At 38.3% G+C, this 17,279-nt stretch overlaps 1 protein-coding gene across 3 annotated transcripts in view; it reads left to right on the forward strand.

Annotated features, from left to right (window-relative positions):
- The window catches only part of FAM114A2 (family with sequence similarity 114 member A2), a 35,296-nt gene extending 26,184 nt beyond the window's left edge, over nt 1-9,112 (forward strand). For all 3 annotated transcript variants that reach the window (XM_025292369.2, XM_025292367.2, XM_044947429.1), the window contains exons 12-14: nt 2,753-2,825; nt 6,365-6,418; nt 8,478-9,112. In XM_025292369.2, coding sequence (XP_025148154.1) covers nt 2,753-2,825; nt 6,365-6,418; nt 8,478-8,579 — 229 coding nt within the window. In that variant the 3' untranslated portion in view covers nt 8,580-9,112. The remainder of the gene's footprint in view (nt 1-2,752; nt 2,826-6,364; nt 6,419-8,477) is intronic.
- Nucleotides 9,113-17,279: the final 8,167 nt, after the last annotated feature.

A 17,279-nucleotide genomic window follows, 5' to 3' on the forward strand; every position in this document is an offset into this window, starting at 1 on the left:
TGCGACTCTTTGTGATCCCATGGACTATAGCCGACCAGGCTCCTCCATCCATGGAATTGTCCAGGCAAGAGTTCTGGAGTGGTTTGCCATTTCCTTCTCCAGGGGATCTTCCCGACCTGGAGGTCAAACCCAGGGCTTCTGCATTACAGGCAGACACTTTACCGTCTGAGCCACCAAGGAAGCCCCATCCTTAGGATGAGGGATTCACAAACCTACAGCATCCTGTTCTTTGGGAAAGTAGCTATTTCCACTGCTTGGAATGCTTTTCAAGTCATGGCTCTTCGCCTCACTGAATTCAGTTTTTACTTCTAAGAGGTTCCTTTTTTCACCTCCAATCTAAAATGCTATCTTCAACCATTTTCTCATTCTTTTTTCCCCTCTGACTCTTTCAGTATTACATAGATCAATTTAACTTCCTCAAGGTTTGGATTTATATTTTATTTATTTATTTATTAAGATTTATTTATTTTATTTTTGGCTGCATTGAGTCTTCATTGCTGTGCACAGGCTTTCTCTAGTTGTGGCAAGTGGGGGCTACCCTTCAGTGTGGTGGGCAGTCTTCTCATTACAGTGGCTTCTCGTTGCAGATCTCAGGCTCTAGGCGCCTGGGCTTCAGTAGTTGTGGTTTACAGGCTTAGTGACTCTACAGCATGTGGGGTCTTCCTGGACCAGGGATTGAACCTGTGACCCATACGTTGGCAGGTGGATTCTTAACCACTTGACTACCAAGGAAGCCCATTTTGTTTTGTTTTTTAATTTTTTTTAATTAAAAAAAAGTTTTATACAGTTTTTAAAGATTACCTTTATTTTTTTTTTTAATTTTATTTTATTTTTAAACCTGAAACACTGTATTAGTTTTGCCAAACATCAAAACGAATCTGCCACAGGTATACATATGCTCCCCATCCTGAACCCTCCTCCCTCCCCACACCATCCCTCTGGGTCGTCCCAGTACACCAGCCCCAAGCATCCAGTATCATGCATCGAACCTGGACTGGCAAAAAGTATAAAGATCCACAGTTATTACAGAATATTGGCTTTATTACCCATGTTGTATAGTACATCCCTGAGCCTGTCTTAACACCCAATAGTTTGTACTTCCCACTCCCTCACCTACATATTGCCCCTCCCTCCCTCTCCCTACTGGTAACTGCTGTGTTCTCCATATATGTGAGTCTGCCTCTTGTTTATTTTATTCATTAGTTGTATTTTTTTTACTCCATATATGTGATATCATACAGTATTTGTCTTTCTCTATCTGACTTATGTCCTCTTAGTCCATCCATGTTGCTGCAAATGGCAGAATTTCATTCTTTTTTATGGCCAAGTAGTGTTCCGTTGTCTATATATACTGCATCTTTATCCATTCATCTGTTGATAGACACTCAGGTTACTTCCATATCTTGGCAATTATGAATAATACTGTTATGAACATTGGAGTGCATGTATCTTTTTGAGTTAGTGTTTTTTTTTTTTTTTTTGATATATACCCAGGAGTGGAATTGTTGAGTCATACGGTAGTCCTATTTTTAGTTTTTTGAGAAAACTATACTATTCCCACAGTGGCTGCACCAATTTACATTGCCACCATCAGTTACAAGGGTACCCCCTTTTCCACATTGTTGCTAACATTTGTTATTTGTGTTCTTTTGGATGACAGCCATTCTGACAGGTATGAGGTGATATCTCATTGTAGTTTTCTAAAAAAATTTTTAATTTTTAAAAATTAAAAAAACTTTCATTGGAGTGTAGTTGATTTACAATGTTGTACTAGTTTCAGGGGTACAGCAAACTGAATCAGCTGTACATATGTCCACTTTTTTTTTTTTTTAAGATTCTTTTCCCACGTAGGCCATTAGAGTACTAAGTAGAGTTCCTTGTTGTATATATAGCAGGTTATTATTAGTTATGTATTTTATATATAGTAGTATGTATACATCAGTCCCAATCTTCCAGTTTATCCCTCCCCACCCTGGTAACCATAAGTTTGTTTCCTATATCCATGACTCTACTTCTGTTTTGTAAATAAGTTTTTTTTAAAGATTCCCCATATAAGTGATACCATATTTGTCTTTTTGTATCTGACTTATTTCACTCAGTGTAATGTTACTGTCTTATTGTGGCTTTGATTTGCCTTTTCCTGATATATTTTTGAATTCTTTATTTTCTTAGCTCATATCACCATTTAGTGCATATTATGTATATATAAATATATCTATATGTTTATGTCTGTGTATAAATGTATACATACATAACTATAAACATATACAAATACCCATCTCTTTCTATATTTATAGTCTCCCTCTTAATCAGCAAGTAAGTCAGTATTCATGAACACTGGTACTTTGCTTGTTTACTAATATATCCCCGGTGCTCAGAAGTACCTGGCACATAGAAGCCTTTCAGTATGTGTTGAATGAATGAATAAGTATTTTAACTATTTTTCTAAATGAAAAGTAGGATCTTTCAGGTACTACCTTGTGTCCTTAAAATGTATCTTAGTTATTTCCTTTGATTTAATTTGAAAGCATAGTTTTTTCCAGAGAATTTTGTAGGAAAATATTTCTCTAAGGACTAAACCTTCTCTTCCTGTAGTATGGGCCTCCAAATACTTGCTTTAAAAGCTGCCTTCTTACATTTAGTATCAGGTGTGGGGTTTTTTTTTTTTTTTTCTGATAGTAGCTTTATTTTAAAAAACAAAGAGAAAATAATAAAACAGAAAAGAACCCTTCTCTTTTCCCTTCTTTTCTAGGATGACAGTTTTGTTGTGTAAAGAATTGTCCTGTCTGTCTAAAGAGTTCACCACCTGCCTAACAACTGCTGGGGTAAGAATTCATGACTTTTATTGGGCTAATGTCTGTTTTGTTTTGTTTTCAGAATAGCTTTATTAAGATATAGTTTACATATCTTAAAAATTTGCCTATTTAAGTGTACATTTTAGTGATTTTTAATGTATTTACAGAGCTGTGTAGCCATCACCATAATCTAATTTTAGATCTTTTTCATCACCTCTCAGAAAACCTCACACCATTAGCAGTCACTTACTTTTCCCTTCCCCTCTGTATACTTCTAACCTTAAGCAACACTAATATATTTTCTGTCTATAGATTGGCCTATTCTGGGCATTTACTATAAATGGGATCACTCAGTATTGTGGTGTTTTGTGTCTGGTTTCTTTCACTTGTTTGTGGTGGTTTAGTTGCTAAGTCGTATCTGACTCTGCGACCTCATGGACTATAGCCCACCAGGCTCTTCTGTCCATGGAATTTCTCAGGTAAGAATACTGGCATGGGTTGCCATTTCCTTTTCCAGGGGATCTTCCTGACCCAGGGATCAAACCTGCGTCTCCTTCCTGACAGGCAGATTCTTTACCACTGAATCACCTGGGAAGCCCTTCTTTCACTTAGCATAATGTTCTTGAGATTCGTCCACATTGTATCAGTATTTCCTTTTTATTACTAAATAGTACTCTATTTTATGGATATACCTTATTTATCTGTTCATCAGTTGATAGACATTCGGATTGTCTATGCTTTTTGATTGTAATGAATGTTGTTACTATAAACATGCATATATGTTTTTATTTCTCTTGGGTGGATAGTTAGGAGTAGAATTTCTGGGTCATATGGGTAATACAGACCATTAAGGAACTGTCAGACTGTTTTCCAAAGTGGTTGTACCATTTTACACCCCTGCCAGCAATGTATGAGGGTTCCAGTTTCTCCACATCCTTGTTGACACTTGCTATTTTCTGTTTTGTTTTTAAAAATTTTACCTGAGCTAGTAGGTGTGAAGTATTATCTCATTATTGTTTTTTTTTTTTTTTTTTTGCATTTCCCTGTTGGCTAATTATGTTGAGCATCTTTTCATGTGCTTGTTAGCAATTTGTATGTCTTTGTTAAAGAAATGTCATTTCAAGTCCTTTGCCTCTTTTTAAGGTTATCTTTTTATTGTTAGTTTCTAAATTGGGATGTTTATTATTTCTTATTTATTCTGATTTTAATTACTTGTCTTTTATTATTTACGATTTATTATTGAGTTATAGGGGGCTTCCCTGTAGCTCAGACAGTGAAGAATCTACCTGCAATGTAGGAGACCTGGGTTTGATCCCTGGGTTGGGAAGATCCCCTGGAGAAAGGAATGGCAACCCACTCCAGTATTCTTGCATTGAGAATCCCACAGACAGAGGAGCCTGGTGGACTACAGTTCATGGGGTTGTAAAGAGTCAGACATGACTGAAGGAGATGGTGAAGGACAGGGAAGCCTGATGTGCTGCCATCCATGGGTTGCAAAGAGTCAGACATAACTGAGCAACTGAAATATTGAGTTATAGAAGTTCTTTAGTTTTTCTAGATACAAATTCCTTACAAATATACGATATGCACGTTTTCTGCCAGTCCATGGGCTATTCTTTCACTTTCTTGATAGTGAATAGTGATATAATCCAAATTGTCAATATTCTCTTTTATCACTTGTTCTTTTGGTATTGTATCTAAAGAATCATTGCCTCACCCAAGATTATGAGGATTCATTCATGTTTTTTTCCTAAGACTTCTTTGTTGCAGCTCTTATGTTTATGTCTGTTATCCATTTTTTTGTGTAGGATGTGAGGTAGGGGCTCAACTTTATTTTTTTTTGCGTGTGGATATCCAGTATTCCCAGCATCGTTTGTTGAAAAATTTTCCTCTTTTGAATTGTCTTAGCCCCTCTCTGTCTAATATCAACTGACTGTAGACATGTGGATTTCTTTCTGGACTCTTATTTCTATTGCATTGATCTGTATGTATCTTTATGCCAATATAGATTACTGTAGCTTTGTAGTAGGTTTTGAAATTAAGCAGTGTAAGTTTTCCAACTTTGTTATTCTTTTTCAAGACTTTTTTTGTCTGTCTTGGGCCCTGTGCAATTACATCTGAATTTTAGGATCAGTTTATCTACATCTAACTGAATTTTGCAACTCATTTTTGTTCTTTTATATACAATCTTCAGTATATTTTGTGCTGCTCTCCTGAGACCTGTGATGAGAATGTAGACTTTGGTAAGATAAGAATTCCGAAGTTTGACTCTAGTGTTAAGGGCAGCGCCTTACTTTGACTATGGTAACTCTAATATTTTGCAGTTGCCAGCCAGTAGAAGAGTTGTAGTTAAAGCTAAAGTTTTTTTTGTTTGTTTGTTTGTTTTGTTCTGGTTTAAGGAATTGTAAAAATTTACTGACGGTGTGTGAACTAAGGAAGATGATTCAGACATCAGTAATCATGAATTGGGATAAAATCAAGGGCGTTTTAAATGGACAAATAAAAATCATTTTGTAGTAAACCAAGCTCATCCATACAGAGAACAGATAGGTGGTTGCCAGAGGCAAGTGGTGGGGCTGGGCCACATGGGTAAAGTGAGTCAAAAGATACAAACTTTCAGTTATAAAATAAATAATGTACAGCATTGGGGATGTAATGTACAGCATGATGTCTATAGTTAATAGTACCTATTGCATATTTGAAAGTTGCTAAGAGAGTAGATTTTAAAAGTTCTCATCACAAGAAAAAAATTATTTATGTATAGTGATAGATGTTGACTGGTCTTACTGTCCTCATTTTGCTGTGTATGCAGATAACAATCATTATGTTGTACATCTGCAAAAATACCTGCAGTTTATATACTGTTATATGTCAATTATACCTCAATTAAAAAAAAAAAAATCAGCTGGTGGTAAGTATCAGTATGGCAGCAAAGTTATTCTGGGCCCTTACATTTATTTTAGTTAAGAGCATGGCCCAAATTAATTTTTCTCACTTTGAATTTAGATTTTTCCTGTAGGGGACAATTCTGTTATATAGCTTCTTTTTTCCTCTTAGTGTTTTCTTTAAAAGAATTTCTGGGTTTCCTAAAGTTAATCTTCTGAGGCTAAATTTTTCTATGTATTTCATAAAGATGTCACAGCAAGTTGGCTCTGAGGTGCTAGCTAATACATGGAAGTATTAAATTTGCATTATTTGTTTTCATGTTTTCCAAATGGTGTATCTTAAAAAATCAATTGAGTCTTTTGAGCACGAGTTTTATATCTGCAGATTTTGTTTTAAAAATTTTTCTGGTTTTCATGGTCAAATAGACCATTTCTATCCCCTTCTGAAATGAAGATACTTTTTAAAGTTAGTAAAAACTACAAAGGAGTACACTCTCAACTTGGATATCACAGAAGGATAGAAAGAAGGAAATATAAAGCCCTTCCTGCTCTGATTCAGACTTTTTCTATGCTTATATTTATGTATGGGTGTGTATGGGTGTGTTTCAAAGTGGGGTCATACTGTACCTATTTTTTCTTTTTTAAATATGCTATGCTCCCTTAACATATTATCCTTTGTTCTAGGTTAAGGAAAAGGCTGATGTCCTTAATCCATTAATCACTGCAGTATTTCTAGAGGTTAGTAGTACTAATTATTATTATTATTTTTTAAGTCTCTAACTTCTAGGGCATTGTGTATTAATAACTCTTCTTAAGTGTTTTTTTTTTTTTTTTTTTTTTTTTTTGTGGGGGTGCTTCCCTTGTGGCTTGGCTGGTAAAGAATCCACCTGCAATGTGGGAGACCTGGGTTCAGTCCCTGGGTTGGGAAGATCCCCTGGAGAAGGGAAAGGCTACCCACTCCAGTATTCTGGCCTGGAGAATTCCATGGACTGTATAGTCCATGGGGTCGCAAAGAGTTGGACATGACTGAGCGACTTTCACTTTACTTCTAAGTTTTTATTTTTTGGCTTTTTAAAACTACTTTAGCTGTGTTGATGCAGGTATGACCAAAATGATGTATATTTGATACATATTTCCTGTCCTTTAATTACAAAGCTTAAAGATGCCAGGTAAAGTGCAGAGGAAGAAGCAGTTAGGCTGTCATTACTTAGTACTACCCCTTGGTAATTAGTGGACAATTCTCAGTAATGAAACATCTTCTGGAGACCAGCTGGTAAACATGAGGGGCTGGAAATTACAAATAGGCTAGTATTGCTACTTGAAGGGCTAAGGTTTATGCAGAGGAGATTAGTTACAAAACAAAAATAAAACATTTTGTCTTTTTCCTTGCCTGGGAATTTTCTTTATTTTGTCAAAAGGGTACATGTATTTATATAACCCTCTTCAATTCATTAGATTTAAGGAGGTGGGTGGTTTAAATCCATGGATGGATTATAGTCCCTCCATATGGGATGCTTTCTGGATTCTGTGGTTTAAGAACTCTTATCTTGTAAATTAATTGTGCAAAAATTTAGATGTTTGATTACCTATTTAAAGCATATTATCTAAGTCTAAGGGGAAAAGTATATTTGATAATCAGTTAGGTTTTAAATATGAATTAAATATTTTTGCCACCAGACTGTTACTTCTTTAGTTTTAGATTCTTTTAATGTTACCAATGAGGGAATGCCTTTCATTGCTTAACTGAATCGTTTTCCTTTAATAGTTAAGGAAATCATTCTGATCACTTAAGCAATTAAATATGTTTATGATTTAATAGATGACAGAGTGGTATAGATGAAAGGAGCTTGCAAACCAGGAGCCCAGTCCTGTTCTGGATCTCCCCTGATTTGCAGTATGATCATGGACCAGGCATTTACCTTCTTGGCAGTCTTGTTATGTTTATATACAGAATAAGAGATTTAACTAGATGTGCTGTGAGGTCTCTTTTGGCTTGAAAGTTTGGCATCAGATGTCACATTGAAGTTAAAATAACCATTTAAATTTATGCTACTGATAAATCAAAAAAGGGTTAACACACTTGATATGGGTACCTTTCTGCTATTTTTGAGTTGGTTGTTCCTGCTTTTAGATTTGAACACTTTTGTCCTTGAAATTATACTTTTTTTTTAATGTAATGAACTCTGTTCTTCTGGAAAGTCAGAACTTGTCAGATATTAATGAAGTCTGGTAAACTCTGGGCATAATGAATCCTAGCTTTTCATAAATACATCTCTTATACTAAGCAGAAACATATCTGTACTTTATCATCTTTAAAAGTAGTATTCTTTGTTTATACTTGTGAGCACCTGTTGCATGTTCACAACTGTGCTGAGTCCATGGAAGAGGAGCAGTCACAACGGACTATAAATTCTGTTGATTTAGAATTCATAGCCTTCTGAAATCCTCTTTGAGTAATTGAGTAAAATGCTTGTGACAGGATCTACCCACTCATTCAAGGAGTCAATAAGCTTTGAATGCCGAATTTGAGCAAGATGCCAAAGAATGGCTATTATTTTTGATGGACCAGTTGGACAAAAATGGTGACATTCTTTTTTTGTGTTATCATATCATCTTAAGAGCTGGGTCATTCTTTTCCTTTTAACTTCAGTGAAATGATTAAGTCTGTATTCTTATTTGCCAGGCTACAGATTTAGTTAGATTATAAAAATTAGTTTGGTTTTTGTTGTCTTATATTTTCTCTTTTAAGAGACAGCAATATTTTCATTTTCTTATTTTTCATTTCTTATTCCTGTAGGCATCAAACAGTGCTTCCTACATTCAGGATGCCTTTCAGCTACTTTTACCTGTATTGGAGATCTCTTTTATTGAGAACAAGACTGAATTACCAGAGGCATGAGCTTCATGTCCAGAGGCCTTTGTCCGAACATTAAGGAACAGAGAAGATTCTACCTGAGACTTGTGATGGCTGAGAAATGCCACTCACTTCTGGGTGGCCCTGCAGAAGTGAGGGAGAAAGGTTATTTTGGTATATAAAAATGCTGGCAGGAGAGCAGATTTGAAGGAAGTTTGTTGTCTTCACTGCTTGACTGAAGTATTCAGGTCCTCACACTGCTCTTCCCAGTTGTTATAATTAATAAATTATTTGAAAAGAAACTTTTATAGACAGTTCAAAAATAATAGCTCTAGGTGAAAGTTAATGGGATACTCAGGCAAAGATATTGATCTTTCTTTGGCAATATGTAAAACACTTAATATTTTTGTCATGGATGTCATTTTATAGTCCATGGATATAATTGGTTGTTAAGAGGAAAAGAAATTAAAAAAAAAAAAAGAGGAAAAGGAATTCAGTATTTTGGAATTCATGTGCTTGATCTGTTAATGCCATTTTCTTTCTCCTTTCTATAATAAAATCTATTGCTTTTAAGAAAACTGAGTGTGTATAAACTCTGTAGTGATTGCCCTTTATTACATGGATTTTTGGAATTGGTTAGAAAATTTCATCTACTCTGTAATTCTCAGTAGATATGTGGCATTGAGGAGAAGTTTATAGAATATACCTACCTGTAGCCACATTAATTAACTATAGCCAAGTGTCCTTTGACTTCAAGTTGCTCTCCTGTCCCACGATGGTAAGCTTCAAGTTGTTGTTGCCTCCCACTCTACCAGATTCAAGACAAAGAAATGCAATTTGGAGAAACAGTTTCATGTTTGTAGATATTCTGAGTTTCTAGGATGTTTTTCATGCATACCCTGTATGCAGGATGACTTCTGTAATAGCTAGCTCAAAAGGAGGGTTGAAGCTCTTTCAGCGATGGAGATTTTGTTACTTGGTTGAAATGGATTGTAGAGTCCCATGAAAATGATGTTCATGTATAATAGGATTAAGACACAGTATATTTTTCTTCATTCTTTTTTGTTTCTTTTAATGTATTCTTTAGCATGTTTATAAATATAACTTTTATCCTTCAGATTCTAAGCCGCCTTTTGCTTTCTTCAGCAATTTAAAAGATTTATAAGTCCTCTGGAAAATCCCATGGACTCAGGAGCCTGGTAGACTGCAGTCCATGGGGCCGCTGAGAGTCGGACACGACTGAGCGACTTCACTTTCACTCTTCACTTTCATGCGTTGGAGAAGGAAATGGCAACCCACTCCAGTGTTCTTACCTTGAGAATCCCAGGGACGGGGGAGCCTCATGGGCTGCCGTCTATGAGGTTGCACAGAGTCGGACACGACTGAAGCGACTTAGCAGCAGCAGCAGCAACAGCTATTTTGCTCTCCACTCTTTTGGAAAAAAAAACAAAAGTTCTCCAACTTGGTGATTTTTAATGTTTCAGGTAACTTTTATGAGCTCTGCCCCATATCTTTTAAACCTTTAAGTAAAATGTAATAATTCTGTTAGTTTATCCTTTTATTTAGTTTTCCAAATGTAAGCCCCAGTATTTTCCCAGACCAAAGAAATAGCAAAGTGAAGCTATAACATAGGTTGATACCAAGACTATTTCTGTGTGTCACCTTATTTGGGGTAGGGGGCAGTTTGTTAAGCAAGGCAGATTTGGAATCAAAAGGTTCACTGACATCACTAAAATGTTAATTCTGCTTATACTATGTTCTAACATGATGAGAAAAGTTTTTGAGTATTTTTTTTAATAGACACATTTCACTGTTCCCAAAGTGAGCAATTCTGTAATTTCAGAAAAGCAGTTGTGTTATGGTAAATAAAGCTGGTGTTCCCAGCCCTAATGTGTGCCTCAAGCTCAGTTGCTCTGTCTGAACTCAACATGGTATTCTTTTGAGCAAGGTTTGGAAACTGGTCACGCTGACTATTACCTGTTTGGACTCTCATATAAAGGCAATTTTCAGCTTTTACTCTTCTATCTGGAAACATATCTAAGGTTTTTCTTTAAGAAAGGGGTATAGAGTGGGAGATAGAACAGTGACTGTTTATGCCTCTGTCCAGATTGCAGCCCCCAATTTCACCTATTTGAGATTAGACCTTACAAAAGGCCAATGTGACTTACCGCCTCTTCTTTTTCTCTCATCCCTCTCATCAGCTTCACCCGCCCACCCACATGTGTTTCAGTGGATTATGGAGACCACCAATGAAGTGATGAAAGGGCCAGTTGATTCTGCATAACAGTTGCCTACCTTTCACCTAGAATATAATGAAAAAGAATGAAAGTTCCTTGATGTAGTAGAGTTGAGGGAATAAGAACGTAAACATTCATTGATAGGTGAAGTAGGTAGGTTGAGGGGGCATATTGGAACCTGTTGGATTAAGGTGATGGTTTTGGATGATGCATGCTTCATTATCCTATTTGGAGTGAGTACATGATGTAGTTTGGTGACGATTCCTACTTTTTTTTGGTGCTGCTGCTGCTAAGTCGCTTCAGTCGTGTCTGACTCTGTGCGACACCATAGACGGGAGCCCACCAGGCTCCCCCATCCCTGGGATTCTCCAGGCAAGAACACTGGAGTGGGTTGCCATTTCCTTCTCCAATGCATGAAAGTGAAAAGTGAAAGTGAAGTTGCTCAGTCGTGTCAGACTCTTAGCAACCCCATGGACTGCAGCCCACCAGGCTTCTCTGTCCAGGGGATTTTCCAGGCAAGAGTACTGGAGTGGGGTGCCACTGCCTTCTCCCTTTTTGGTGCTACTTCCTTTAAATTTTCTGGTATCAAAGATTTACTGCTATGTCTTAGTATGTGCCACCCACCTCTTCCCAATTCACTTAGCACCTTGATAGATTAAATGTTATTACTAGAGTAAATGTTCCTATTCCTACTATTGGATTTTTTAAAGGCTGTGATTAAGAGACTTCATTAATTTGATCTAAAGGAAATACAAATGCTCATAAACTAATGTCAGCCCCACATTTATCTCCAGTGTACACACTGGCCAGTGCTATGCTTTTAAGCTAGTTCTGAAGGGAAGTCGTTTTCCCAAATCTGCTGTACATGTACCAGTATCCTTAATTTTTTAAAGCACATTTTAAAAATTGGAATCTGTCACAAATTTTCTACCAGACAATTCAGCCAATTTCAGCCAAACTTGTTTAAGCCTGAGTTGTTTACATCATAATTGTGGCTGTTTATGTCATATCCGAAGAACTTCTCTTTAGTACAGCCTGCTCTTTGTTGCTTCCAGTTGCATTACTGAGCATAATGAAAACTTCATGGTTAGCATGTATGTTGAAGCAAAAGTTTCAAAGTAAGAATTGAGTATTCTTAGGCGTTTAGAGGGGCTTCTCAGGTGGTAAGAATCAGTGGTAAAGAATTGCCTGCCAATGCAGGAGATGCAGGTTCGATCCCTGGGTCGGGAGGATCCCCTGGTGAAGGAAATAGCCCACTCTAGTATTCTTGCCTGGGAAATCCCATGGATGGAGGAGCCTGGTGGGTGACAGTCCATGGAGTTGCAAAAGAGTTGGCCATGACTGAGTGACTAAATAACAACAATAAAGGCATTTAGAGCATTCAGTAAATCAACAAACACTTAAGTACCTGTTTTTCTGTGTTTGTTTTGCTCACCATTGCATTCCCAGCTCTTGGTATTGGGTCTGGCACATGGTAGGAAATACTGTCTGACTGTAAGAAAGAAGGAGCAAGGGAAGGAAAAAGAACAGGATGCTTAGTGCTTTCCTGCTACTAGAGAATATGGAGCTAGAATATCAAACATATAAGGTGGAAACTTCTGCTTCTGTTAGGTCCATACCATTTCTGTCCTTAATTGTGTCCATCTTTGTGTTAAATGTTCCCTTGGTATCTAATTTTCTTGGAGAGATCTCTAGTCTTTCTCATTCTGTTGTTTCCTTCTATTTCTTTGCATTGTTCACTTAAGAAGACTTTCTCATCTCTCCTTACTGTTCTTTGGAACTCAAGAAGAAAGGCTTCCCTGACCAGGAATTGAACCTAAGCCACAGCAGTAAGAGCACCAAATCCTAACCAGTAGAAATGGTATGGACTTAACAGAAGCAGAAGATATTAAGAAGAGGTGACAAGAATACACAGAAGAACTGTACAGAAAAGGTCTTAATCCAGATAACCATGATGATGTGATCACTCACCTAGAGCCAGACATCCTGGAGTGTGAAGTCAAGTGGGCCTTAGGAAGCATCACTACAGACAAAGCTAGTGGAGGTGGTGGAATTCCAGCTGAGCTATTTCAAATCCTAAAAGATAATGCTGTGAAAGTGCTGCACTCAATATGCCAGCAAATTTGAAAAACAGCAGTGGCCACAGGACTGGAAAAGGTCAGTTTTCATTCCAATCCCAAAGAATGTTCAAACTGCCGAACAATTGTACTCATTTCATATGGTAGCAAGGGTATGCTCAAAATCCTTCAAGCCAGGCTTCAGTAGTACGTAGACTGAGAAATTCCAGATGTACAAGCTGGATTTAGAAAAGGCAGAGGGATGGGAGATCAAATTGCCAATGTTCGTTGGATCATAGAAAAAGCAAGGGAATTCCAAAAAAACATCTGCTTCATTGATTATGCTAAAACCTTTCACACAACAAACTGGAAAATTCTTAAAGATGGGAATACAATACCACCGTGCCTGCCTCCTGAGAAATCTGAATGCAGGTCAAGAAGCAACAGTTAGAAGCAGACATGGAACAACAGACTGGTTCAAAATTGGGGAAGGAGTACGTCAAGGCTGTATATTGTCCCTGTTGATTTAATTTATATGCAGAGTACATCATGCGAAATGATGGGCTGGATGAAGCACAAGCTGTAATCAAGATTGCTGGGAGAAATACCAATGACCTCAGATATGCAGGTGATACCACCCTAATGGCAGAAAGCAGAGAAACTAAAGAGCCTCTTGATGAAGGTGAAAGAAGAGTGTGGCTGGTTTAAAACTCAGCATTCAGGAAATTAAGGTCATGGCATCTGGTCGTATCACTTCATGGCAAATAGATGGGGAAACAATAGAAACAGTGACAGACTTTATTTTCTTGAGCTCCAAAATCACTGTGGATGGTGACTACAGCCATGAAATTAAAAGATGCTTGCTCCTTGGAAGAAAAGCAATGGAAACCTAGACTGCATATTCAAAAGCAGAGACATTACTTTGCTGACGAAGGTCCACATGGTCAAAGCTGTGGTTTTTTTCAGTAGTCACGTATGGATGTGAGAGTTGGACCACAAAGAAGACTGAGCACCAAAGAATAGATGCTTCTGAACTGTGGTGCTTGAGAAGATGAGAGTCCATTGAACAACAAGGAGATGAAACCAGTCAATGCTAAAGGAAATCAGTTGTGAATATTCATTGGAAATACTGATGCTGAAGCTGAATCTCTGATACTTCGGCCACCTGATGCGAAGAGCTGGCTCGTTGGAAAAGACCTTGATACTGGGAAAGACTGAGGGCAGGAGAAGGGGGTGACAGAGGAAGTGGTGGTTGGATGGCATCACTGACTCAATGGACATGAGTTCAAGCAAAGTCCAGGCATGGTGAAGGACAGGGAAGCCTGGCGTGCTGCATTCCATGGTGTTACAGAGAGTCGGACATGACTGAGCTACTGAACAACAACAACAAGGTGGAAAATGCTCATTTCACAGCTGGGGACATTGAGGCCTCATAGAAGGATGTGACCCCCAAAGTCACATGGCTTGATAGAAGGCTCAGTGGAGACTTGAACCTGGATCTTTGGATGCTGGCCTTGTCACTCCATTACACCAGAGCCTCCCTGGGGTTCTGTACATGTTTACTGGGATAAGGGCTGCAGGGAGCAGACTGCAGAATGTGTAGCTTCTATCCTGTAGGAACTCCGTGGATGCCACTGAGTGATCTCTGCGTGGTAGCTGTAAAACCTGAGAAAGAAGTGAGGCAGCTGCTCTGTTGTAAGGGATTTTGAGGCTGAGTTGGATGGACTCATCCCAAATGTGGTTGTGATTGTTGGGCAGGTCACATTGTAAATGTTGGAAGATGCATCCTCAAAACCCTCAGATTTCTGTTTTGGTGGTTTGTGTCTTAGGCCTGTTTCTGCTGTATATAGAACTATAGAGTGATGTATTGTTCATCAGCCACCAGTAGTTACAAGGGGACACTAACACGTATGGAGCAGGTTGACTCCCAGGCACCATGAAAGACACTTCTTTGTACATCCTTATAACTGCTCGAGGCAGGGCACTGCCATTTCCAGTTCATGGGCCTTCAGGGTGGCATAGAGGTGAGAAGCAAAGACAGGCTCAAAATGGATTCTCAGTTCCCTCATTTTCCAACTGTGTGATCGTGAGCAAGTGACTTAATCCCTTAAAATTGCAGCTTTGTCATCTGTAAAACTGATCTTATAATAGCACTAATAAATAAAGTCATTGATAGTATTAAATAAAATAATCTGCATAAAGTGCTTAGAATAGTCTGCCACATAGCAGTGGGAACTAATGCTTAGTAAATGCTATGTGCCAGGCACTGCTGTGAACATTTGTTTTGTGTGTATTAATTTAATTCTGATGAGGTAGGAACTGTTTACAGATGGAAAAACTGAGGCACAAGGAGGTTAAATAACTTGCCTGAGATCTCATACCCAACAGGTGATAGAGTCAGGATTCAAACTCAGGCAACTTGGTACCAGAGTTCCTGTTTTTAGCCATTACATTACCCTGCCACCAAAAGCTGTCGATAAACCTTTCCAGCTATCAGCTACTTTATTATGATTATGAAACAGATTGAGCATTAAGTGACTCTCGTGAGACTTTACCACGGTAAATAGCAGAGCCCCTGCCATGTGAGCCCACGTTGTCTGGCTCGCAAACTCATGTTTGTTTTATTTTATTTCTTTTAGGAGAAAGGCTTGAAGGTGCCTATCTAGTGATAAGTGTCTGTAGGGGAGCATCTGGGCAGATTATCCAAAGCCACTAGGAGCTGGCACAGAAAGGATGGTGTGGTGATGAGTCATGTTTGCAGCCGCAGGAACAAAGATCTCAGTGAACTAAGAGCATCTGTATCAATTAGTGATCAAAGTGGATAGAGGAGTACATGAATGTTCATAACAGCTTTATTTGTAATAGCTCCAAACTGGAAGCTCGGTTTGAAGATGTCCTTTAGTGAGTGAATAAATGGTGGTGTGTCCCCACCATGGGTTGCTACTCAGCAGTCAAAAGGAACAAGCAAACTACATGGAAGATCTTGGCTGACTCTCAAGGGAATTACACTGAGTGAAAAAAAATCCAATCCCCTCAAAACTGCTTAAGGTATATAATTCCATTTCTGTAACAGGAATGACAAAGTTACAGAAATGAAGAACAGATGAATAGCTGTAGGGGGTTAGGAATGGGGATGGGGGAAGAGGTAGGTAGGTGTGTTTTTAAAAGAACATCATCCTTGTGGTGATGGACTAACTTGGCTGTAATGGTGGCCACAGGGATCTAGTAATAAAGTATATAGACTAAATGCACACACACATACACACATACTGTGCACAGGAAACCTGAGGAATCTGAATGAGGCAGATAGATTGTATCAATGTGTATCCTGGTTGGGAAATTTTAGTGTTGTAAGATGTTACCATTGGGAGGAATTGGGTAAAACATACACAGACTTTGTTTCTTATAATCAAATGTGAATCTACAGTTATCTCAATACTTCTTTCAATTTTTTAAAAAAAGGAGGGCTTTGGGCCAACAGAGCCAAAGAGTCAAGAAACATTGCCCACTTCCTGGGTTTAACAAAGGCCTCGGGGCCTCTCAGGTGACTGTCCCTGTTACAGGGGCTCAGAAGCAGGAACGGTAGTAAGTATAGCACCATCTGGCTCCTCTTCATAAGCAGGTCCTTGGGGAGTAGGTTCCAAAGTGGAAAGTGTTTGAGAAGTTTTTTGGGATAATTTTAATCCATCGTTGTCACTGCAGATGGTGACTGCAGCCATGAAATTAAAAGACACGTGCTCCTTGGAAGAAAAGTTATGACAAACCTAGACAGCATATGAAAAAGCAGAGGCATTACCAACAAAGGTCTGTCTAGTCAATGCTATGGTTTTTCCAGTAGTCGTGTATGGATATGAGGGTTGGACCATGAAGAAAGCTGAGCGCCAAAGAATTCATGCTTTTGAACTGTGGTGCTTGAGAAGACTCTTGCAAGTCCCTTAGACTACAAGGAGATCAAACCTGTCAATCCTAAGGGAAATCAGTGCTGAATATTCTTTGCAAGGACTGATGCTGAAGCTCCAATACTTTGGTCACCTGATGCGAAGAACTGACTCATTGGAAAAGACCCTGATGCAGGAAAAGATTGAATGCAGGAGGAGAAGGGGACGACAGGATGAGATGGTTGGATGGCATCACTGACTTGATAAACATGAGTTTGAACAAGCTCTAGGAGTTGGTGATGGACAGGGAAGCCTGGAATGCTTCAGTCCATGGGGTCACAGAGTCATACACAACTGAGCGACTGAAGTAACTGTTCATTGAAATCCACCCATTTAGTCGAAAAGATATTTGTGGAATTCTGCTTCCAGCATTATCAAAGCCAGATTCTGCATCAAACGGGTGAAAGAAGCATTATGAATTAAATAAAAGTTATTATAAACAAAGGTTTGAACAGAAGCTACACAGGACAGCGGGATTGTAATGCTGGTTTAGTTTCTAACTCTCAAGATTTA

The sequence above is a fragment of the Bubalus bubalis genome, chromosome 9 (genome assembly GCF_019923935.1).
Source record: "Bubalus bubalis isolate 160015118507 breed Murrah chromosome 9, NDDB_SH_1, whole genome shotgun sequence".
Taxonomy (NCBI): domain Eukaryota; kingdom Metazoa; phylum Chordata; class Mammalia; order Artiodactyla; family Bovidae; genus Bubalus; species Bubalus bubalis.